This window comes from Triturus cristatus, chromosome 7, assembly GCF_964204655.1.
Source record: "Triturus cristatus chromosome 7, aTriCri1.1, whole genome shotgun sequence".
In the NCBI taxonomy this organism is placed as follows: Eukaryota; Metazoa; Chordata; class Amphibia; order Caudata; family Salamandridae; genus Triturus; species Triturus cristatus.
This window is the reverse complement of record NC_140590.1, coordinates 1,546,526,637-1,546,552,675: the sequence shown is the minus strand read 5'-3', so window position 1 is coordinate 1,546,552,675 and position 26,039 is coordinate 1,546,526,637. Positions and strand designations below refer to the sequence as shown.

The 26,039-nt window shown below is 45.1% G+C and overlaps 1 protein-coding gene across 1 annotated transcript in view; it reads left to right on the top strand.

Annotated features, from left to right (window-relative positions):
• The window catches only part of ADA (adenosine deaminase), a 266,233-nt gene that overhangs the window by 199,112 nt on the left and 41,082 nt on the right, over positions 1 to 26,039 (top strand). Inside the window, exon 7 of the mRNA XM_085619334.1 lies at positions 23,511 to 23,582. Within this exon, the coding sequence (XP_085475460.1) occupies positions 23,511 to 23,582 (72 nt within the window). The remainder of the gene's footprint in view (positions 1 to 23,510; positions 23,583 to 26,039) is intronic.

The following is a 26,039-nucleotide window of genomic DNA, read 5'->3' as shown; positions in this document are numbered from 1 at the left end:
TATATTCCCCCTGTGTCCGGGAGGCTTTCTCGATAAGGTGGAGTGTCCTTTTGGTATTGTCATTTGTTTGGCGGTGAGGGATGAAGCCTGCCCGATCGGGGTCTATCAGGCCCGGCACATAGGGCACCAGGCGTGCGGCCAGTATCCCCGTGTACAGTTTAATGTCGACGTTGAGAAGGAATATGAGGCGTTAGGCTCCACATGCTGTCTTGTCCTTACCCGGTTTTGGGATAACCATTATGGAAGCTTCAAGCATTTCTCCCGGTATCACTCCAGGCTCAGCGAACGAGTTAAATAGCTTAGTGAGAATCGGGGCTAGTAGCGCGCAGAACGCTTTGTAAAATGTAGCGGAGAGTTCGTCCGGCCCTGGGGCCTTGGCAGGCTTAAGGCGAGAGATGGCCTCTATGACTTCTTCTATTATGATATCTCTGTCCAGGTGATCAGCCTGGACTTTAGTCAGGGCGGATAGTTCTGTGGCTGCTAGGTAAGCTGCCCCGTCTGCAGTAGACAGTGGTGAGCTGGAGTATAAGCAGGCGTAAAAAGCTTGGAATGCCTCGGCAATGTCGGAGTCCTCTACGACTCGACATCCGTCCTCACGGCGAAACTCCTGTACCCCTTGCCTCTGACGGATCTCCCGCAATTTGTGGGCGAGAAGGTGACCACATCTGTCCCCCCCCAGTGTAATATGCGTGTCGTAGTCTAAGGGCTGCATATTCCGCTCTATCTTGATCCAGGGCTACGAGCTGTTGCCGCATGGCTTTTAGTTGGTGCCAGACCCTTGGTGCCCCCGTCCTTTGATGCATCTGCTCTAGCTCTCTCCTTTTCTGGGTAAGGTCGTCTCATTTGCGTTTACGCTCTGTGTTTTCTGCCGCCGAGCTGGCTAACAGTTCCCCACGGACAACTGCTTTAAGCGCAGTCCATTGTCTAGAAAGGGAGGTGTCAGTATTGTCATTGTGGGTGAGGAAATCTTGAATTGAGCGCTGTAGCTGTTCCACTACCACTGCACGGTGCAGAAGGGAGTCGCGGAGACGCCATTGTCGTGAGGGTCGCTGCATGGAAGGGAGAGTAAAGGTGGCAGTTACCGGCGCATGGTCAGAGAGAGATGCCACTCCTATCTCAACATCTGTCGCTAGAGCATGTAGCGGTGCAGAGGCCAGTAAGTAATCTAGTCTAGCGTATGTTTTGTGCGCGTTAGAGTAGTGAGAATATGTACGGCTGTGAGGGTGGAAGCAGCGCCATAATCCGTCTCCATTTTAAAGTTGCAGTTATAAAGTGATTAAGTGACATTGTAACATAGTAGTAGGCTACTATATAACTATTTGATTAAATATTTATTCATTATTTGCTCCTTCAAATGTAATATCAATAACAAAAACCATGACATGAATAAAAGCCTTAAATAAAAAAAATCACTTAAAAAAATAGCACTAGATTTCAGCAAAGAGATGTATTTCACTTAGCTACCTTGACAGCGTATACATAAGCATAGAAAAAAAGTTGTAATGTACACTGTTAGAAATGGGGTTTCTGGTTGGCTAGGGTATGCACCTAAGGCAGGCAGACCCCACCACTCTAGTCAGGGTAAGTCAGTTACACACCAAAGATAACCTTTACTCACCCTCAGGTAGATTGGCGCAGAGAAGGCAGACTTATCATCAGACGCAATGTGTAAAGCGTTTGCGCAACACACTCGAACAGAAATACAATGAATACGCCACAAAGTGACTCGAACAAAGGATAAATAAAAATATATAGTATTTTATACATAAACTTTGCATATAATGTAAATCCTGTAATAGTTCTTGTTATCCTGACAGTGCAAGAATAAAAACAACATATTAGAACCTCAGGGCAATAAATGCAGCAGTTAAGTTAGAGGCATAACACATAAATCACCCAATATCACCAGTGGTACATAAATCACAAAATGTCACCCTAAGTACATCAGTAACAACAAGGGAGCATGGGCACAGGAACACCTGCCCTCCTATTAGCAGGGTTATTGGTCAGTACTATGGCCTAGTTGTAATGGATGTGTTTATGCCAACAGCGTGGGCTGCAGGAGCCCCTGCACGCCTGCTATATGAAATGCAGTGATTTATAAGCTTCTCGATCAACAACTTACAGGAGTGATCGGGCCACCCGTACGGCTGAACTACAGAGCTAATGCTTCCAGGTGCATTTTTATCCTGTGAAAAAGGGGGTAGGCACCAACTGCAGGATGACCCGGGGCACCCTTGCTAGGTCCCCGGCAGTCAGTGTACAAAGAAAGTCAGCTGCTCAACCCTGAGCCTTTCTGTACGTAATAGGCTTCCTTAGCCCATGGCGGCAACCGACTGCCGGGCCCGCAAGACCGGTAAACCTCAACTTTCAGGGGTGCAGGCATCCACAAGGTCTGGCCTGCATCAAGTGGGGCAGGTGCAGCTTTCCGTGCCACATGACCTTCAGGATTCTGAATGTGAAGGGCTAGCACGGATTCCCTCACCGGGCCCCGCCCCCAGTGTGATGCCAGTGGAGTTTCTCTGCTTCCCTTGAAGCCGGGCTCCCAGCACGGCAGCTGAGAACTTCTCTGTGCATGGGGTGATTCTCACTTCTTACTTCTCCTTCTCACTAGGGCAACTCTGTTCTACCCCCGTATACATGTCATGGGCAAGAGTCCCGGTTGCTAAGGCAATTCGAGTGTGGCTAGGGACAGGGTTTCCCTCGCAGTGGCAGTAAATTAAGAATCCTCACAGAAAAGCTGGGGGCGGACAGTGCTCTCCTCTGGCTGTTTTTGACAAAAACGTAGTGAAAAATGTAACCATCACCAGGCGCTAGTCTGCAGAAACCAGGAGCAAATAACATCGCTAACCACGTGCTGCTTGTAGGTTCTAGGCATCGAGTAGCTAATCACAGCCCACACGTAGCTCGCTACTACTGAACTTCCTCATGACAGAGGGCTTAGAGTCAATCTTTAGGTTAGGTTCAGATTACCAGAACGGGGGAGCAAGTGAAAAAACACTTGGAGATCACTTGCAGGGAACTAAAGCAGGGAGCAGGTGGCAGGCCAGCATATAAAGATAGTTTGCCAATGGCAGTCCCTTCTTCAGCCCAGTAATTAGTAGGCAGCAGACCAGCACAACAAACCAGGTAGCTCAAATGGCAGTTCCTCCCAGCAGCCCAGCAGTCCTCTTGCAATGTGACGTTTGTCGTGCCAACAGCATATGGTTACAAGTCCACGGAGTGTCTAAAATCATAGCCACAGCCCCTGTACTTATACTCAAAATTTTCCTTGTTCAAGGGGTGACTTCAAAAGAACTCTTTAGAAGTGCGCAACAATCTCTTTCAACCCAGCCCTGGCTCCAGACATCAGTAGGGGGTAAATCAGCCCTTTTATGTAGTGGCAAGACAAAGCCTATACAATTTTAAAGTGTCAACGCCCTTTCCCTCTCCCAGTACAGGAAGACCATCAGTATGCAGATGATGCAGATGCAATCCTGTCACACCCAACCCTTCCTGTGTGGTGGCTGTCTGGGAAGTATGCACATAGTGTAGTTGTCACCCAGGCCTAGACCTGGATTGGAGTCAGGCTGCAAAACACAAAGGGGGATATTTACAAAGAAGTGGCGGAATGCGGCATTAGCCGTGCAAGGCTGCACCATATTTACAAGGATATGGTGCAGCCTTGCGTTTCCCCCTGCGCTGGCGCAACACTTTGCAGTGTAGCACCAACACAGCCACCCTTGCACCATAGTGCAAGAGTGTCTGCGTGCAGGGGAAGATTGTTTATGTGTAGTAAGGTGTCCCTTCCTGCACATAAACAATCTTTAAATGCCACTTCTATGTGCGCTGCTTAATGCAAAATGTCATTTTTTTAAGGATTGTTTGTGTGCAGGAAGGGTCACCTTCCTACACATAAACAATCCAAGACATTTTGCTTTTTCTATGTGTGCTGCACAAGTCAGCACACAAGGAAAAAGCAAAAACGAAGAGAAATAAAGCATTTCTCCTCGTTTCACCAAGTTAAGACCAGGTTTTCCCGGGTCTTAATTTTGGTGCTGCCGCCTATTTACGCTGCCCTTGTAAATAGGGAGCAGTGTCAAAATCAATGGGTGTTGCGGTGGAACGCCCACTGCAACACCCACTGCCCACCCCTTTCACGCTAAGCATAGCATGAAAGGGGCCTTATTTACAAGGCAGCGTTAAGCTACGTTAAGTGGCTTAATGCTGCCTTGTAAATAAAGCAAAGCCCCTATCGCCACGGAAACGTCACAAAAAGTGATGTTCCATTGGCGATAGGGGCTTGTACATATGCCCCAAAGAGTCATAAGCACAGAGAAATGTCCACTTTCTAAAAGTGGCATTTCTAAAATAGTTCTAAACATACGAAACATGGCAACGCTACTTCTTTCAGATCAAGAATTACCACCTAGACATATATAAGGGAATTCCCAATGCTAGCCTATGAGAGGAGTAGGCATCACAACAGTAAGAAACAAAATAGGCTGTTTGTTACTACCAGGATAGGCCACACAATAAAGTCACATGTCCTACCTTTAACGTAGACATCACCCTTCCCATAGGGCTTTCTAGGGCCCACCTTATGTGTGATCTATGTGTAATAAAAGTAAAAGTGGTCTTTAAGACTTGACAAGTAGTTTTAAATGCCAAGGAAAAGTGGCAGTGAACTGCGCACGCAGGCCCCGCAGTGTCAGGCCTGAGACACGCTCAAAAGTCTACATCAGTGGGTGGCACAAGCAGTGCTGCAGGCTCACTAGAAGAAGCATTTAATTTATAGGCCCTGGGTATATTATATACCACTGCACAAGGGACTTACATGTAAATCAAATATGCCAAACTGGTGTAAACTCATCATACCATGTTTAAAGGGGAAAGCACATCCTCTTCAATGGTAAAGTGCTCAGAGTCCTAAAACCAACAAAAAGAAGGTCAGAAAAATAGGCGGAGGAAGGCAAACAGTTTGGGGATAACCCAGCAAAAAGGGCCAAGTCCAATATACAAATGAATAAATAATACAGGATTCGCAAAGGTGAAAATAACTCATGTGTATCTGTTACATCTCTGCGTACTGATCGCTACGCATACACTTGTTACCACATATGTTAATCTACTGAGATGAAAATAGTGGCCGTCTGCTGAGCGTAGCAAAGGAGTGAAAAGGGGAAAGCAATGCAATTGAAGCTTTGACCAATTAACCACAGTTTAAAGATATTTTCAAACATCTTGTCATTCATTTCCTCCCACCCACTAAATGTAGGGGTTACTGTGGTTTTAAATGGTCGGTTTATGTGTTGGTAAAGTATGCCGATATCCCCATTTTTTCGCAAAGGTTATCTTGCATATATAAATATTTGCAACTATTGAAAAATAGAAAGACATTTCAGTAGAATGGCAACATTTTTTTAACTCTACTTATGTGTGTGAAAATCATACGCTATGAAAAAGTAGAGTTGGCAAAATTGGCAGAACTAAATTCTGAATATAACCATGCACCCATTCATAGATGTGTAATATATTCATGAGTCAAACATAAGTGAAGGCCCAATCAAACGCAAACCATGCACATATATAGCCATCATTTTACTTGGCATAGTTTAACTATGTAAAACCATCTCATTGGCCCTATCAATCTGGAATTTGCAAGGGTTGCAGCGCTGAAACAACCACAGTAAAAATACTTACGAACATCAGCAGCACATTGGACAACGAAAGTGCATGTCTATTTGTTCTCCTCAACTTTTCTGGGGCTTTTGACACGGTTAACCACCAAAGAGCCATCGAGACTTGCATGGGCTTCTGCGGAAAAGTCCTCAGATGGTTCACTTCCTTTCTCGACAGTCTCAAACAGATGGTGAAACTTGACACTGCTTCATCCAACATCACCCGTGGTTTCTCCCAGGGTTCCATCTTTCCTCCCATACTATTTAACTTGTACATGGGGCCATTGAAAAAAAATTAAAGAAGCACATAGATGTCAAGATCCACCAATACACCGATGATTCCCAGATTTTCATTGAGACCAACTCCCTTCACAACATATCCACTCTGAAAGACTGATTAGAAAAGCTGCACTACAACATGGCCACCTACTTACTCCAACTTAAACCAGACAAACCTGAATGTGCACTCATGGACAAGCACTACCATCTCCAACTCAACTTTGAATGGCTCAAGGAACTTGAGGCCTCTGACTTCATCACATGCCTCTTATCTGAAGTACAGTAAATAAGCATTTGCATTGACCACACTCTAGCTATGATATCCCACCTCAACCACGAGACTATCTCTACTCTTCATAGAAAAAAAACTCAGACCTTTCTTCCAGCCAAATGTCTTCCACCTAGTCGTCCAATCCATGGTTATCCCCCGCATTAACTCTGCAACACAAATCTCATTGAGGTCCTTAAATACTCTCTTGTACCCCATTAGACCATCCTCCACTCAACAGCCCTTTTGATCTCCAGCAACCGCAATTTCTACCACATTACTGCCAAAATAAAAGAACTACATTGGCTCCCCGTTGAGGCCTGAATAAAATTCGAATCAGCCTGCATTACTTTTAAAGTCATTCACTCCCTTTTTCCAAACTACCTGTGCTGTGCAGTAAAAAAATCTGGAGGCATGAAACATCTTAGAAGTATGGACATCCTCATACATGAATCTAAGAAACTGAAACCTAAGCCAGCATAATCCAGCCCTACCCAAGAGCTGAAACCCGCGTGGGACTCACTTTACCTGAAATGTGCTGCCAAGAAGAACTGCTAATACTTAAACAAGCAACTAAAACATTTCCTCTTGAACTTGTGCTTGAATTGAAAGTTCACTAAACTTCTCTGTTAATGCTCTCCTGAATTATTTGGTTATGAACTTTAGTCTTAAAATGTTCTTCTCCACCTTTGTGCCCCCTTTTCCCTTCTTGTGTCATCTCTTCTTCGCCTTGCCCCTTCTTTCTCTCTTCCTCTTTATTCATCTCTTCTTTGACCCACCCCCTTCATCCACCTCTCTCTGTTCTTCATCCACCCTTCACCCACCTGCCTGTCTGCTCCCTCTCCCACTCTCTAGCCTTTTCTCCCCTCCCCTGATTCCCTTCTCTTGCCTCTCTTTTTCTTGCACTACCACCTCCCTTACCGCTTCCTCTTGCCTCCTCTTCACTGTCTCTCCGGTGTCCAGGGCTGGCTGTAGGGCAGTATGACCGGTGAGAACGCACTGTGCACTATCCTGTGGAGGGGTCGCTGAACTCAGGGGGGGCACTTTCTTTAGCAATACCTTATGATTGGAGTGATGAGGGGCACATTTACCTGGTGGTAGTGGGAGTATCCGAAGAGGTGGTCATGAGGTGCAGAGGCGCCAAAAATGATTGTCACACCGGGCGCCACCAGCGCTAATGCCAGCCCTGCCGGTGTCTCCCAACACTTCTCTTATCACCCCCCACTCTGCCCTCAGCCTCTCCCTTCATCCCACCCATTCCACCCAAATCTTTCTGCAACCCCACACTCCTGTTTCCTTTTACTTCACCTCACCCGCCTCTTTCTCCCTAGTGACTACCTTCCTGGCTGACCTGTCTCATCCCTTCTTCCTTCCCCTCCTGCTTTCCTTTTTCCTACTTCCACCCAACTACTCCCTGCCTCCGCTCCCCCTACTCCTCATTCCGCATCACCTCTTGACCCTTCCTAGTTGGAATAGTTCTCCTCTTTCTCTTCTTAAGGTGGCTCTTGTTCCTCCAATGTGTAATGTTTATTGTAAGAGGTGACCCGATCTCCTCACTTTTGCTACATTGTAAAGCGCCCTGATACCCCATGGGTCTAGTGACACTATAGAAAAAAAATAATAATACTTTATCAGCTAGCCCCATCATTTCTTTATTATATTTTCAAAGACAATTTATGCAAGCATTAAAATTGGCCTGACAGTTTGCAGTAGACTTGTTAATGATCCCATCCTATTTTGCTAATTGCATCTATGTCAGTGGGCCCTTTTGATGTCAATTTCCTCTTGCCTAAAACTACTGTTGTTTGGCATGTATGTGCCTTGCGCTGGCTTTTTATTTATAGACACTATTTCATTCCCTTAGTGCTTTGTATTGAGCTTGTTTCCTGTAGTTGTTGAAGTCGTATGTTAGGTCCAGAATTGATTAGATTTTTCACAAGTGATCCACAATGCAAAGCAACACAATTGATAGCCATGATCAACTTTTGTAAATAAAACTCCTAATCAGCTCAACAATAAATGACATTAGGAAAGTGTGAAACCCTTTATAATGGATACCAAGTGTGAAATACGGGCAAGGGACCATACAAACATGCAGGCTCAGACTGGAACGAAAAATAGGCCCAGGCATCCAAAATATAAGTGGCCTCGTTAGCGAACCAGTTGCTAAAAAAAATTGGCTCACATTTGCAAATCGGGCCAGTTTTGAACTTCTAAAGACACGGTGTATGAGTATTTTGCAAAGTATTGTAAACTGCATACATTTGAGCAGCTTGCTGCAGGCAATATTTGTTGTAATATCAGGGAAATCAACAGTAAAAATCGGGCCATCAGATTATAAAACAGGCTCACAATAGGAGACATCGCAAACCCATCAGGGGCGGTTTCTCCGCTAAGGCAGAGAAGCGTCGCCCCCTACTTTAAAGCCGTGCAAAGGAATGTTATTATCATTTAATTTTGAGTATCGCAGTTGCAGTGCAGCCAGATTATTAGGGCGGGGCAGGGCGGAGCTCCCCTGACATCGAGGGAGGAGTAGTGGTGGTTGCACCTTAAGTGCCATGATGGGTTGGCAGGCCATCTCGGGCTGGCCAAACCGTTAAGCGCAGTTTGCATGTTTTCCAAAGGCTGTATTGTACAAGCCTGGGTGGAGAACATGCCCCACCTCCCAGTCCCGCTTTGAGCGGCAAGGCAGCATTGCGATTGGTCAGGGGATTCTGGGAGGCTGTGTGCTTCCTGGTTCCTGCTGGAGGAGAGGCGGTGGCTGGTGGCAGCTGGCGACGGCGACCACCAGGTACGTTTTCTTTTCGTTTTTTTCCTAACCCCCCCGCCCATCATCCTCCTCCACCATTCCCTACCACCCACCACTGAAACCCATACCAGCCAGGTAAATCTCCAGTACAAAAGTCTCTCAAGTACTGCTTATCATGCAAGCTCAGTGGTATTTGTGTTGGCGTGGGTGATGAATACACAGAAAATCCACTGCTGTGTGAGCTAACAGCATGTGATTTGCGAAAACCTCGTAAGCACTATTGAAAAGTTTAGGGAATCCAAAACCACAAAAGATGTGCTATTTTTGCAAAACAGTTGTGCTTATCTGATGCCTAATGCGTCTGTACACATTTTGGCAGCTGTGGTGAAAGCTAGGCCTTGTGAGTCACAAACTGCTAATTGAAGCACTTATTCAGCCTGTTCTCAGAAAACAGCACAGAACCTGACAAGAGAGTCGGTATCTGATGCAAGAAAGGTCACATATTAGCACAGTATCATCTGTGGGAACAGCTGATTACAGCAAAAGAGCCTGAGGAACAGGAGAATGTGTTGGTCAGCAAATTACTACCTTACTCATGTCTAAAAGGAATGGGCCTACCATGCCAAGCAGTGGGGTGCCAGTGCGTCACCTTGCAGCATATAACTAAAGGAAAGAAGGTAGTATTTGCAAACAATTGTGGCCAACTACACATATGAATATATATGGAACGTGTTTCTGAAGCAAGTTGTGGTGGCAAACTGGACATGGTTGGGAAAGGTGTGCCACTTAGAATCTCTTCTGTTTTTTCATGCCTTCCCTGCCAGTGGATTTGGCAATGTGTGGCCCATTGGAGGTGCTCCATGTTTTAATTCTGTTCAACAGAAATGCTTCAGGCTCAACAGGGCAGCGAGGGCACCTAAAAGGCACACTACAGCTAAATGATGGGGCAAATGCCACCCCACATCAATCAGTGAAGAGACTAGAAAGGCTGGTGGCAGTAGAACTGATTCCTGGAGCACTAGCCCCATTTTACCTGTGCAACAATGTAAAATCACACCTATCATCCATATAAGAGGCTTTTATTTTCTCTCATAGTGCACTGTGTGCTGTAATTTACACTTGTTGTGTGGCAGGGAATGTAGAAAGGTGAAGAATTATATAGTGTTGCTGGTTAGGCTTCACTATACCACACAATACCCCAAAGATGATCCTTGGAGAATAATATAATCCTTAGCTCATTCCTGGTAGAGTGGCAAAGAGCAGCCAGGCTTTACTAGAGTTACATGTGTTAAGCATTTCAGAGTACCAACATGGACGATAAGTAATTGACACGGCTTGAAAGAAATCCAACAGCAATTTATAAAAAATAAAGCAGATTTTTAAATAAATTTGAACACCTAAGCGAACTAAATCAGATAAAAAACAACAAGAGTTATGGATTTTAGAAGCAATAATAAATCACTGTAGATCATTACTGCAAAACTTTAGCATTACTGTCAATGGGAAAAAGCACTAGTAGCAATCTGTCACGTGCAGGTTGAGTTGCGTTAAACCCACGGAGGGTAAAGGTGATGCAGGTCCAGGCCTGAGCCACAACAGTCAGTTTGATTTTACTTGGCTCTAGAAACTTTGGTGCGGAGTTGTCCTGGCTGTCCAAGGTGCCGAAGCAGTAGCCGCAGAGAAGCTGGTTTTACAGCATACTTGGTTCTGGCGAGGAAATGGCTGCAAAAAGCTGACAACGAAGCCACTTTCTGATGTCCGATGAAGGTATGGCAGTGTTCCCTCGAGATGCAGCATTAAGTAAAGGTGGTGGTTGCCGGATTTGCCACCAACAAGCCTTGGCAGCGGTAAGGTCAGCAAGAAGTGGTTTAGACGTCCAGAGGTCCAGGGGGAAATGGTAGGAGCATGAAACTTGCTAGAGATCAGGACTGCTTTCCCACAGTGCCCAGGACCATCTACTTGTGGGCGATCCCTCGGAGGGCCCAATGGCCAGCGATTCTTTGGGTCCGGTATGTTCTTTTTACATCCCTTGTGCACTACACTAGTGTCACTAGTCCAGGGGAATCTGAAGTTGCCTTTGGCTCCTGAAGGGGTCCTCTGTCTGGGGAAATTGGTCTTTGGTCTGGGACGAGTTGCAGTTATGCAGTTCCAGGAAGGTTGCTACAGGTGCAAAGTATCACGCCTTTGGTTTCTGCAGCTCCTGTTGTCACAGACTACTGTGTCATTTGTTGCAAGTCAGATCAGCACTGAGGTTCTGGTGCAAGGGTGCCCTTTAAATCCTAGATTTAGGAATATTAGGGGTTTGGGTGCCTGTGGCCAATGGGCTACTTGCCCCAGCGGATAATCCGCCCCTGAGGTGACCACATCCGGAGGGCGAGGGGAGTCTCACCTTTTTTACCCAGAACCACTCTTAAAAATGGTACAAACCTTCCTCGACTGTCCTGACCAGGTAGCCCACCCTAAAGGTATGGCTAGCCTTCTGGGGGTGTACACCTGAACACCTAATTTTCCTGCCTGACAGGGTGCAAATGTGCCTGGGGAGGCTGTTTCCTCCTTTGGTAGGCAGCCTTGTTGCATATCACAGGTGGTGAAGCTCACCCCTTGATGTGCCACTTTACTAGCCATCCTATCAGGGAGGGAGGTGTGACCTCCTTCCAGTCCAGGCCATTGTTTCTGACTCCTGGGAGAGTTCACACCTCCTGACAGGGGGTCAGATTCCGGTCTTGGGGGCAACAGCTGCAGGCTACCAGCCAGAGACCAGGAAAGGCTGGGGATACCAGTGGGCAACCTCTAAGGTTGCCACCTGGGAGCATGCTACACCAATCTCGACATGAGAATCATGTCAGGGGTGATGAGGCACGTTGTTTGATTACAAATATGGCGTATTTTGGCGTATTTTGTGAGCTGGCGATCTCGAGTTTGCCCGGGCTGCCCGCCTATGGTATCCTATGGACCACTGATCACTTATACTGGACTTTAATGGGAAAAGGCCATTATAGGGACATATAAGCTTACACTTAAATGTCCATACCTTTAATGTAATGCACCTTACCATCTGGGCTCAGGAGGCCTTCCTTAGGGGTGACTGGAATATATTAGAATTAGTGCATTGACCATGCTACACTCGGTGAAGGCAAAATCGTGTTTGAGCAGTTTACACTACTCCTGCAGTCTGCAATGGCAGGCCTGCTGTCATCAATTTACTTGGGTCACTCAGGGTGGCACAAACAGTGCTTCCGACTCTGGTGACCCCTTAGTCCTGGGTACCAATGGTAACATATACTAGGGACTTATAAGGGGTTCAAGGTCCTTGCCAATTAACAATTATCGGTTTTAGGGACAGAGCACTGGGGCCTGCTTAGCAGGCTTCAGTGCACTGTCGGAGTCATAAACCAGCATCTAGTTGTCCAAATGGGGGCAAAAGGTGTGGGACACATAAAGTGGGGTGCCACTTGCAAAAAGGTCTGTTTTCTTACAGGGAACTTATGTGTAAAGTGAATTGTGTCCTCTCAAGAGCCAAATGGAAGCCCTGAAAATGATGGCCTTCTTCAAATTGTCTTTGTTCTCCTTTGTGACATTAAAACCTTCATTCTACCTTCCCTAGAGATCACATCCAGAGACCCCACAGATATCTAGTAGCTTGTGGTCATATACATCAATTTTCTGCGTACTAGCATATTCATACCAACACTTTACGAGCTCACCTTCCCCATTATCTATGTGGGGCACTGTTCAGCATTCAGAAAGCCTTTGCTGTGGATGACTGGGCCTTGTTTACATTTTATTGACTTTTTTTTCAGTCTCTTACCACTGCACTGCAAAAGATATGTGAGGCAGGACAAAGAACAGGAAGAGACATCTCTCCTGATTAGATGAGTTGTCAAACTTTAAAGAAAGCTTGGTCTTTGATTGCTCCTGGTTTCATGTCAGTGCTCTCAAAAGAGGTAAATATTGCCTCCTTCCCTGGCCTGTAGCATGTGCTTCTCCTAACAGCAATGACCTGATTTACTAACACTTTGCACACAAGTTATTCGTACCTAGCTCATAGTGTTGAGGTGGAACTCATAATTTGCATTTGAAAGTTGCCTAAAGAAACACAAAGTAGCGCTCTACGCTTCTTTGAGCAACTTTGTGTCAAAGGGACATACCATCGGTGGTACATGGTACGTTCCCTTGCAACTGCCCAAGGGTTTTGCTGTAGATCCCTATCTACTAACGTTTGCAGGCAGGGACTTAAGCCAAGAAATAGTGCCACCTCAAGGCATGCGTAACAGTGGAGCAAATTGTAAAAGTCTTCTAATTTTCCAAACTTTGCATTTGTGCTGCATACAAGAGGGAAACATATTAAAGCATAGATTTTCTACTATAAGACTCCCCTTTCAGTACAAAACCAGAGCTTTACAGAAGGCACACATCCTGCCACTATGATGTAAGTGTGCGTGTGTTAGCACACATCAGCCTAAATTGTACCAGCACTGAGGGAGACAAAATCTTAGTAGGTATGGTGCTGTTTATCTCATGCACTTTGACAACGTGCAGCGCAGCAACTTTAGTTGTGTCTAGGTGCCTTTTAATGGATGTATGTATGGATGGTACATACACATACCCATTCTGTCTCCCATGGTTTTTGACACACAGCCCTATCTACATACTTTTGTAGACAAGGTTTTGATCCAGAAAATACACCTCCTGAGGCAGGTGCAAGGTAACTTTGTTACTTTGTTAATGGGTTGCACTGTACAGCACAGATAGAAAGTGGGACAAGTTGAAAAGTATGTCTAAAAAAAGTATTATGTGGTGGAAGGTTACCCTTCTGGTACAAAACCTATCATAGACATCACACTCACACCCTTGTACTGAGGTGCAAAGCTGTGCGCATGAAACAAGCCAGTCTAATTATGCACCAGCACTTCGGAAGAGAACAGCAGCACTATATTTTTGTAGGTAAGGTGTTGGCCTGCTCTCTTCCTCTCATGCAGAACAGAACACCAAATTTGGTGGCTGTGCTGCATTGCATCTAGTAGTATATCTGTCACAAAGTATAAAGGCAGTCACAGTTTTTGGTGGGTTCTAGACAAATGAATGTGGTAGGGCGTCCCTCCTGGACTGATGCTGTATCTCACTTGGGAATTCTACCTTAAATTACTTTGCCCCACTCTTCCCCACGCCCAAGACCACTAGAAACACCCCCAGTAGTGAGACAAAAGCTGTAAGCATTATGTGCAATATACAAAACTGAAGAGGACTTCACAACCTCCATGGGCCTATCACATTCATCCTAGGCAGTGGGTTTTAGCATGGCTCTAATGACTGTCTTTAGTGTAGAGCTTTGTTCTTCCATTCGGCCATTAGTGCCGAGATAAAGCAAACGGCTTTTCCTTGGCTTCCTCCTAGATCACCTAGTTTAATTGCAGTCCATTGTTAAAGTGTAGGTTTTTTAGGTTTTGTCAGTAAGAGACGGATCACTTTAAGTGAATCCAGCTTTCAATGGACTCTCATTTCACCCAACTCTGGTAAATATTAAACGCGGAGAGAGGGTCCAGGCAGCCTTTTCATAAGTCACTGTCAGAACCACTTTCACGGGGCAAACAGTGGTCACTAGTTCCAAAAGTGGGTGTTAAGGCCTTTTACTCCTGATGTCCCTGGGCCCAACTTACTATGAATTCTGAGCAACCTGGCCAAGTACCCCTTCAGCACTTAACTCTCAGAGTTAAAGTGGTCTGTGCGGCACAAGGTTCTCTCAAGTGAGAGATGTGGAAACAGGAATGTGAACACAGGCTCGCAAATCAAAATGCTCACAGCAGCGGCAATTGTCCAGCCAAAGACTCACTTTTATATAAAAAAAAAAGAGAAGTATTTTATTTTCTACGCCTGCCAGCACAATGGAAAAATTCGGCATTTACAAACAATCACACAGTGCCCCCATTGAGGTTAGGGCCCTAGTGTTAATTTGGCTATTCTTTATCCCACTCCCTCCTCACGTTAGCAATAGTGATTATTCCCCATTCACTTAATGATGCTGAGATGATAACACTTCAGATTGAAAATTGCATAAAAGAGTTGATCCTAAGGTACTAACACATTTTCCAATAGACACTGAGGGGCTTATTACGATGTTGGTTGGAGTTGCCTCTGACCGAAACTGCGTTAGACTCAGGACTGACCGACCTCCAGTCAGCGGTTCTGACCACCTAATTACGATGCGACCAAACACTGTTCAGTTGCATACTCACTTTTATCTATAGGAGCTTGTGCCTCGGCCTATAGAGAAATGGGTGTGTGTGTGAAACCCTGCACCCTGTGGCAGGCATCCCATGGGATGCCTGCCACACAGTGAAGCCTTTTACAGAGGGTACCCTGGGTACCCTTTCAACCACCACCCTTAGACCCCAGAGGCAAGAGCCCTGCTAGGGGCCCTCAAAGTCGCTTTCCGGCAGTCTTTCCATGTCAGAAAAGCCAGCACAGAAAGGCTGTGGGAAACCGTCATCGTAATCCCGATGGCGCAAACGCCGTCCATAGGGGATTACAGTGCGGTTCCAACTGGCTGGAAAACTCCAAGGGCCAGTCGGAACCGAGCAGGAACGACCGGCCAGTTTAGGTTCTGACCGCCGACATTGTTATTGGGCGGTCGGACCTCAAACTGACAGCGTCAGTCGGAAAGCCTCCAACCGCAGTTGGAAAGCTTCCGACTAGCAGTCGGAAGCTTTCCAACCGACATCGTAATTGGCTCCTGAATGTTAAAAATCCTTATTCGACTGATAGTCACTTAAATATCAAAATTCTAATATATAAGCCGAGGAATTTCACCTTTCTATTGCTTGTGCCTCCCAGATATTTTGAAGGAACCTTGATTCTGAATGTTGGTTCTCATTTCATAAAAATAACCACCGACGGTAAATTATCCCTCAATTAAAATGAATGTTCTTCCGGGCTTGCCACATAGCAGTATTGTAAATATACATTTCCATACATATTGAAGCTGAACAAACACTACCAGGAATTACATTCACAACTGTCTGGTAAAAGTACCTGAAGCCTTTCCAGTTTTAGGGGCAGGAAAAGGTCTTAGTTGCTTAGTGTCCATTTATACCTAAAGCTTGACCATTTTTTAAGATCGGTTCAGAATGTATATATTTTTTTTTAGCACTAAATTCCACCAATAATGGTCATGATTTCTATACTGATGAGTATTGACAGTAGTGGGGTAGTTTTCATCACCAGTAATTTTACTACTGGTGGTAACATGACAGATTGGATTTTACAGGGAGGCTGTATGCCCTGCCATGGATTTTTTTTTTCCTGTGGCCTTAATAACCAATCACTGCCTGCAGTAGTCATCTGCATTTTCCGTAATCCGGACCCTAGGGTGAAAATTCTCTATAATGCTTGAAGAGGAGCTGTGTGGTTTACCGGCACTCATGCTGAAATTGCAAATAAATAGTCTTGTTCAACAGAAAATTAACTAATTTCGTCACTAGAAAATTGGGAAAGTCCTATCAATGTTAAAAAGTCAGCAATCTGGACATTCCCTACCTCAACTGCTATTAATATGGGGGGGCGTGGGGGGGACTAACACAGCAAATTTGGTTGTTTTCATTCCAGCCTGAGCGGGGGGGGGGGGGGGGGGGAGGGGTGAAGGGACCGGGAGGTGGAGGGGGCGGGGGGCGAGGGGTCCGCATCCCTGCAGGGCGAGTCTGTGCTGAAGACAGCAAGCACACTGCTGGTGAAGTGATCGAAGCTGACAAGTGCAGAGGGCGATGCTGCAGCCCCACCCGGAGGCAGCCAGGTCTCACTGCTTTATTCATGTCATCAGGGCTTTGCTGCACTCATGGGGCACGCGGGTCTGGGACGCTGCCGCGGGAATCCTTGTCGCGCGCTGTGGTTGTCATTGCCCCGAGCACAGGATGTATTCATGGACAGGCAAGGGCAAGCAGGCTCAGTTTGCTGGAAGATGATCGGAAACTAGAGCTGTAGCCCAGAGGGCAGGCACCTCGCGCCAGTGCTGAAAATGTTCTTTTCTAAAGTGCTCTATCATCTTTTTTACGCCATAAATTCGGTCGGACCGCTGGTGCGGCGGTGGCTGCACCGCCACAGTGGGTTTGGCTGTCCAAAACTGGGACCTGAGTTCATCAACAAATTCCCCGTGGTGCAGAATGAGTAAAATAGAGTGTGGATATTTCCTGACACATGCGAACCGCATGGGTCAGAACAATTGGCTTCAACAATAGTCTCCTATGTGTGTCCGGTTTGGGACAACAATACAGTAGGTGCAGCCACGATTCGTGTCTGTTCCTGCACAGCCTACATTGCCCTGAACCTCCTTGGCCAGCCCAAGCGGGATTAAAGTCTCTCACTTGTAGTCCTAAAAGCCATATGTACAGGATCTTCCTGTGGGTCTGCACGTTTGCAGCTTCCAGGTGGTATGGTTGCGGTTTCCCCACCAGTCAGAGCTGGGATGAGCAGGAGCCAAGTTATCTAATAACCTTAGATCTTGATCCCTTGAGGTTTCTTTCAGTTGCCTGTTTATTGCTTTTTGTCCAGGCTGTATAGGATACGTCCCCCATCTGTAAAGCTTTTTTCTCTCTTTGGAGGGATGCGATAGTGACCTGCAGATAATGGTATGTCAAAAAGGAGGGACTAGGGGCGCTTGTAGGTCCAGCATACGTACCTCTGGGGTATCAAGCAAGCAACTATGGTATGCAGTTCATTTTAGAGATAGTAGAAGAAGAAGAGGCCTAGTAGTGCCTAACGCAATATCACCTATGGTGGAGACAGGGGGTCATCCACTTTGGGATTTGGGGCCCTCACACATCCGTTTGGGTGTCATGCTTCATCATTGGGCTTCGAAAGACTGGCGGAATGGTCACCCTTCCAAGCTGGCGGAGAGAGGGGTCGGTCTTCCAGCAATCCAGCCGCTGCTGAACCGACGTTAAAAATATATTTACGTACCCTCTGCCAGTCTTTCGAAGGAGCTGAGCCACCCAAATTAGGTCAGTCTGCTAATAAGGTACCTCATTGCTAGGTTACTTCAGTGTTTGATTTACAAGTGACACTAACACTGAAACCAGCCACTGTGTAGATAATAGTAAACATTTACTACTGAGTATTGCCACGTGATCCTCCTGACACAAAGGGCCCGAAACATGTCGACCTCTATTCCGTAGCCACCACTGTCCATTACCTGAGTGGTGACACACCTTTCTGATTTTAATTGGGACCAGTGGACTTGCCGATTAAATATGGTTTGGAATATCACTGTGCCTCATTTTAGCCTTCTCTGCTCTTTTCCTTCATAGTTTGCACCCACATCTACACTTCGAGGCCCTATACCCACACTGCACCTAACAGCTTGGGACAAAAGGAGCTCCGATAAAGAGCCCCGCATAGCGTGCCTATCAGGGGGAAACAGCGTTTACAATGCTGTTGGTACAACGCAATGCCATTACAACGAGGTCAGTACAACGACCGCCTTGTTACCACGCATGCCATTACAACTCAAGTCATTACACCGACTTGTTGTGGGGGGCTTTAGGTGTTGGATTTTCAATCCAACACCTTCCCTACTGTTGCACAGACTGTAGTTGAAATAGTAAATTATAATATTCCAAATTCCAGCGCACCCCCCTACAGCAAGTCCTTGTAATAATTTGCGTTGTAATGGTACACATGGTAACAACACAGTTGTTTTACTGATCGCGCTGTAAACGCATGCATTGCAACGTCATATATTCCCGTGAGGCATTGCAGCGCCGGCCTGACAAGGAGCATGCCCTATGATGAAGCATGACACCCAGTCAGGTGTGTGAGGGCCCCAAATGGTAGACCCCCTGTGTCCACCATAGGGTTAGTGTATGAGACCGACTAGGCCTCTTCTTCTTCTACTCTCTCTAAAAGGGACTGCATACCATAGTTGCTTGCTGCAGATAATGGTATCATGGATTATCTGTAGTTTCAAAGATTCATTTCAGGTGTGTCTTTAGTAAATTAATGGGGACATTCGTGGCCCCATTGTAGTATTTTAGTATGGTGGCTTTACGGTCTATGGACTGTTTCACCAAGCTGAATTCCAGCCATAGGGCCTGATTATGAGTTTGGCGGTCAAATGGACCGCCAAACCCATGGTGGTGGGGCGGCAACACGGGCAGTCCGACCACTGTAGTATGACTTTGTTGGACTGCAGATCCCTGGCGGTCTTGCAGCTGTCTGAGGCACAATATGCTGAGGGTGCAGCTGCTGCACCGCCAAGCATAATATCGGTTTCCTCACTCCCCTACTTTTCATGGCGGTGAGCCCGCCATGAAAAGGGTGGCGGTGAGGAAACGAAGGGGGCCCCACAGGGCCCCCTGGTGCATGCGGGTACATGCAGGGGGCCACATGCAGGTTTCACCATAACACAGGAGACCACGCGCTGGCAATAGTCACCATCGACAATAGAAGTTTGTAAATCATTCCTCGGACTCTAATAATAATAACGTTAGTGCACATTAAATGGCTTACTCACAATGAGACGAAGAAAGTGATTTCACCAGCCCTGCGATGACAGCGGGTGAACAGCAGTGATTATTTTAAGAGTTCTTAGAGATGAAGCACTTGATGTTGATGTTTGAAGCGTTGTTAACGTAGCCCCGTCATCGCCAATGTGAAAAGGTGCAATAATGCAAAACGTTAGTTAATTTCCCTCCTTTATTTACGAAGTCAAGACCAGTATAACAAACCCTATCTATCAGTCAGCGGCTCCTGGAATGTAATTGATCTTCGTTTGAATTACAACATTCTTCCCTGGAGCCTTCATCACTCAACCCTTCCAGAACAATGGCACGACTCCCACAAAGACCCTAGTACAGCATACCACACCATACCTCTTCTTAGAGAAAATGTAACAAATAATTAACAATCAGCGACGTTCCCATAGGATGCGTTGTTTCAACTCCATCTCACATATCACCAGTGTCTCCAAAAAGACGATTCAAGTACTTGTGCTCGCTCACGTGATTGTTGGACTGCCCTCCTCTGGCACTCACACACCCACCATTGCAACTCATCAAAACGATGCAGCATGTGGCACCTGGCAGATTCTGGGTGCAAACAATCAGAGCTCCACCATATAAATGTACCTAAACCTCCACCGGTTACCACTGGGTGACCACAGAAGTGTGAGGTATGCGGTATCACGCCGAGCAGTGGTTCACGCACTCGTGCTCACCACGTTAAAGCAGTAATTCCTTCCACTTCTGGACTCAGAACCCCACAATAGCACCTACGCGCCTGCCTCAGTAACTCGAAGGACTCGAAAACCCGCGCACATTGTTATTTATTAAGAAGCCTCCATTTGTCACAGCTCGGCACCGGCATCAAATTTAAGATATGGCACTTGAGGTTGAAGGCTGTTCATACCTGCAACCAGAGACAACATTCTTGCGTTCTGTTATATACTCATGTATATGTTTCTAGTTTATCGCGCTTACTATTTGATGCAACATTGGTAAAGCACTCCGATACCCTTCCAGGGTCTATAAAACTTTATAAATAAAAGAGACATACTTAAAGAGCCTAGATGGCGGAAGAACTGTACTTCAGGAGGTGCAACGATCATCTTGAACATTCCAAAGGCATAGAAGGCGAAAACATAGAATTAAGTAAGCACTGTCCGACAAGGCCCGGCAATCTGGAACTGCATCCAGGACATATTCACCTGAAAACCTTCCCATTTAAAAACACACCTTGAATAACTAAAAAGCCGACTTCTCCACATTCTCATCCGTCAGCCCCCTGATATGTGTTCTTTGAAATATCTTGTTACTTTTCTTCATATTCGGTAAAGTGCTTCACTGGCCTTCTTTCTATCCCCAAAGTATACAACTACAGTAAACATATAAAAATATGTCCTCTTTATGTTTTTTAAGTCATTCATATAAGCTGCCTCAAAGGGACCTCTGGATACAGCCTAGCATTCCAGCCTTATGCAGCCAGGCTCATACTGTTTGTAGGACGCCTGGCAGATCACCCACCCTCTGCCAGTCTGAGTACCTTAATAGATCATCTTTAATGCCAGGCCACAACCTTCACTGCATTGAAGCCTTGAAGGAACCTCTCCATGCACCAGATACAGGGCATACTTACACCCGCCCTCAGTGGTGACCTGTGCTGGAGCCGACCACCTGAAGCCCATCCTAGATACCCCAGAGTGATGGCTCCCTCCGAAGTGCAGCCGGATCATCGCTCCTCATCCCAATTCAGGCCATTTCTCCATCTCTAAAGGCCTTGCCGCCCAAGGACAGAAAATTATTTTTCTAAACTTTAGGTAAATCCAGCCTGTCATTGACATTTCATGCCTGCAGCCTTCAAACTGCAAAAGTATCATTGAGTCACGGGGCGTTCCCAATTAAGAAATATATATATTTTTAAATCAGTGGCTTGTTATTACCAGGAACCTTTGCGGCTCTATCAGCATTCTCAACGCCTTGGCAACAGTGCTCTTCTAGGCGCCACAGCACTTAGTGTTCAGACACAGGTTGCTACCCCCTGACAGTTCAGTGTTGGCAAACACGAGCTGGTCGCTAATTTGTAAATATTAATAATACGCATGCCAAGGCTGCGTAGTCTTGGTTCCACCTCATTCCTTTTGCATTCATCACCTGACCCTGCCTACATCTTTATCTCACTCACTCTTGAAGGTTCTTTTTCATTCCTTTGTCCCTGGTTTTACCTCCTTCTCTTTTCCATACTTAACCCTTTTGTGTTTTCGTTCTTTTGCTGTAGACCAGTTTGTTGAGATCAAATCCGTGCAAGTCTCCAACCATGGGCTTGTGGTTTCAAATCCCATCTGAGGAGAAACCGAGAGCGCCACTCAATTAACCCATCTATTCTGAATGACTTGAGATGGAGCAATACTGCCACTCGGTGGTAAAAGAAGAACTAGCAAGGACTTTAAGTTAGTTTACAATCATTATTTCCCCAACATTTCTGGTATCACCGAATGTAAACATGACTGAAGCTATTACTAGTGCACACACAGTAAAGTTGGGAAATGTAATTAACGAGAAAGAGGTTGCACGTTCCATTTATGACTAATTATTACGTATTCGAGGGCTTCAATGCCGTATCACAACTTTTACTTTGGTCTAAATAGTCTCCACGCTAGATACATTGCTGCATGTCCCCTTTACTTATTTTACAATGCAAAATCCTTGCTGTAAACAGAGATGGGTGGCATTTCCCTCGCCTCATCCTCTCCCTTCTTCACAGCATTTCTCTTTAGCTCTAATTGTCAATGTAAAATGATACGTGTAATGGGGTTTTAATCCAAATAGCCTACACATTTGGAACACCATAATGTGAAATTGAAGTCGGATTGACCTTTCCTGCTTGTTTGTACTATTGTGTACCTGTAATTATATTTATCGGTCTTGTTTATCTAAGAGGCTAAGTATGCACTTTAATAATTTTTTTTGTGACCAAAAGAAATTAGGAAATGCTGCTTACTGTGTTTGTGGTGTTCAATAAATAGTTAAGGGCAGATTTACAAGCAACTAACGCAGTCATTTTGCTGTGCCACGCTGCGTCCGTTTCGAAGTACAGGGATGCGACATATTTACAACAATATGTCCCATCTCTGTGCTTCCCCTGCGCTGGCGCACAAACTGCTGCCATGTGCCGGCGCAGACACCCTTACACCATGGTGCAAGGATGCCTGCGTCGTGGGGAGATTGTTTTTGTGCAGAAAGGAGTACCTTATTACACAAAAACAATTATTTGAGGTGATTTCCTCTTCCAATGTGTGCTGTAGAATGCAGCACGCATTGAAAGAGGAAATAAACAAGGAGAAATGAAAACATCTCTCCTCATTGCATCTCCCTACACCACCCCTAGGGTGCCGTTGCAGTCTGACGCATTTCCAGATTTACAATTCTTCGTAAATCTGGAAAGGCATCAGTGGACATGGGTGCTGCGTGGGAACACCCACGGCAACACCCATTTCACACCCCTAACACGCAAAGTGTTGCGTGAAAAGGGGCGATATTTATAAGCACAGCTAAAGTCACGCAGGGTGTCATTAGGTGTGCTTGTAAATATCACTCAGCAGGTTGTGCCACCGGTGCGTCATGAAACGTGACGCACTGGCAGCTCAAGGGGCTTGTAAATCTGCCCCCTTAGTTTTGTAAAACCCACTGGCAAAATTCAACTGAGGGAAGTATGTTATCTGAAGCCATATGTTGTCAGGAAACTTTTGCAAATGATTAATGATCTTTCTATTATTCTTCAACAATTGAAATTTAATGTATTCTGGTAATTTTGTTGAAACGTCGTCGACCAGACATTTGTTTGCTTTTACGCCATGCTGAGATGCATAATAATGCACCTCACACCTAGTTTTATAGTGGCTTTATTTCTGCTAACACGAACATGTTACTTCGATAGAAGGATAACGGGGATTGGATAGGGTGTTTAACCAACCAAAAGGTTACTTCAAGATGTTCGTGTTATTGATTGGCGAGACCTCTCTGCTGGGATGCATTAAAGTGTAGCTGTGTTCACGTGTGATTTTCTTTTTCAGGAAGCAGAGAGATGTTGTGTCCATAGAACTGTTCATGCTGGTGAAGTCGGGTCCCCTTCAGTGGTGAGAGAGGTAAGAAATGATATAATGAATTATAACAAAAGAACAATTTCAGAGGAGTTTTCCAAATGACTGCTGGAGTACATATGCAGACCCCATTAAACCCTAATTCTGTGTTTAAGCTACGTCATGGAGCATTAGGTATACACATATTACCTCATCTCCCATTACTCTACCTCCATTACCTCAAACATTTGACCTTGTCGACTCTCTCAGACCATATTTATCATTCATTTTACCATTACCTCAACATTCTCTCCAATATGTGGCCTTCGTCTCATCAATAATGCCCAACTCTAAACCCTACTGTTAATTCTTTTTGTTTGTTTATTATTAATTTTGCATCTGGTTGGACACTATGGGCCTAAGTATGATGTCACGGTGCAAGGATTTTTAGGGGGGGCACAATAGTTGCCCCCAGGCCCAAATGTGGAGAGCCAGGGGTGAAGGGGTCCCTGCTACAGGCCCCCCAAAGTCCGTTTCCGACAGTCAATCCATGTCAGAAAGGCCGACATGAACTTACTGTCCAAAACAGATATCATAATCCCGACGGCGGAAACTCCGTCCTTAAGGGCTTATCGTGCAGTTCCGTGTCGGATTCCTCCCTAGGTTTAAACTCTGACCGCCACCATCCTAATGCGGCAGTCGAAGGTTAAACCTACTATGTCGGTCAGAAAGCCTTCGGTCAGTGTTTGTAGGCTTTCCGACTGACATAGTAATTAGGCCCGATGTGGTGAATAATTTGAAGAGACTGCACTGTGCAGTGATTTGTGTCCATGGTACTGGGTTTTGACCTCAATCCTGTGAAAGGCAGCCAGTTAAGTGATTTTACAGTTGGAGGGATGTGGTCTCTGCCTCCTAAGCTATGATTGCCAAGTATTGTGCTCTCTGTAGCTTACTGAATGATTTAATTAGGAGGCCATCATGTATACCATTGCTGTAGTCGATGCACGACAAGTCAGCTTCTAGGCCAAAGTCGATCCAATGTTGTGTCCAAGGTAAGGGAGGGAAAAAAATATGTATTTTTGGTTGCTGAATGTTTATGCAGTAATGGTCCACAGTATAATGGCAACATGGGCAAATGTGCTGCAGATGTAATGGTGTCGGGTGAATGTCAGAAAAGGTGATGTTGGAGAGGTAATGGTTTGCTTCAGTTTCCAGACACTCATTTTGGATTCTGCTATCATGTACAGTGTAATCCTACTCTGTGTGCCATGTAACATCTGCACTGGCATATTATTGATTTAAGTCAATGAAAGAGAGTGAATAGTTCTGAGTCAACTTCATATTTATTTATTTATAAAGCACTGGTTCGCCCACATGTGCTAAGAGTACTAAAAGAGACCGATTACGGGAAGGGATCTTAGCAGGACATGGAAGTTCTCAAGTTTTGGTAAATCATACAAAATTGAAAGGTGGCAAAGGTCCTGTTGATGGCCATTCCAGAGCTGGGGAGTCCAGCACTCTAAAGGATCTGCCTTGACATCTGCCATGGTTAAATTGATGGAGCTCAAATAATCTGTGGCTTCCAGATCTGAGAGCCCTCCTTAGGATATGTTGTGAGCAATTCGGGACCATTTCAGTAAGAGGTCCGATGCACAATACAATTAGTCCGAAAGGAAATGCTCTCTTTGAAAGGACGTAGTTAAGGTTACTCTGAGCTGCACAGACGAGGTGGAAGCATCCAGGATAACAGCCAAATTTCAAGGTCTCCAAAGTTTGCTGATAGTTGTGGTTCGGGACCCCAAGATGTACATGGAATTGCAGATATCCAATGGGATAGTACACATGCTAGTAGGATCAATCCCTCAATTACTAAGCCTGCTGACCAAAGGAGCTATTCACAAAGACAATTTACATTTGTGAATAATTTATACATGTAATTTACTCTTAAACCTTTGAGTAACTGTACTACTTTGGGTTACTCAGAAAATCTGAGTATAAAGATACTCACAAGTATAGACCTACATGTCCCAGTGCTGTGAAAAAGGGGACAGGCGTAGTTTATTACTGTTGCCAAAAAGAAGCAGGAGTAAGTCCAGCACCACAAATGGCCAGCTACTGATACTCCCATAGAAATCACCCTTCCACAAAAAATATTGGCAGAAGGGACTTAAAATATTACCCCATAGGAAATGTTAAATTAAATCATTTAAAATAGTTAAACATATATATAAAAAAAATTATAGTAAAAAAAATAAATCTAAAGATAATAGATATTTGTAATTTAATTATAACATATTTGACTTATTTTGGAAACAAAAATTAATATTAGATTACATTGTAATAAATATAATTCAATTACTTTGATCTAATTGTATTTATCAGATTTAATACAGTAATGATTAATAGATGATAAAGACAATTTCTTTCCTTTGGTGGGATTTTGTTTACAATTAAACTGCAGCATAACAATTTTAATTTAGTATACTTAAATTAAATATTTAATACAATATTAAGTTAATCGTG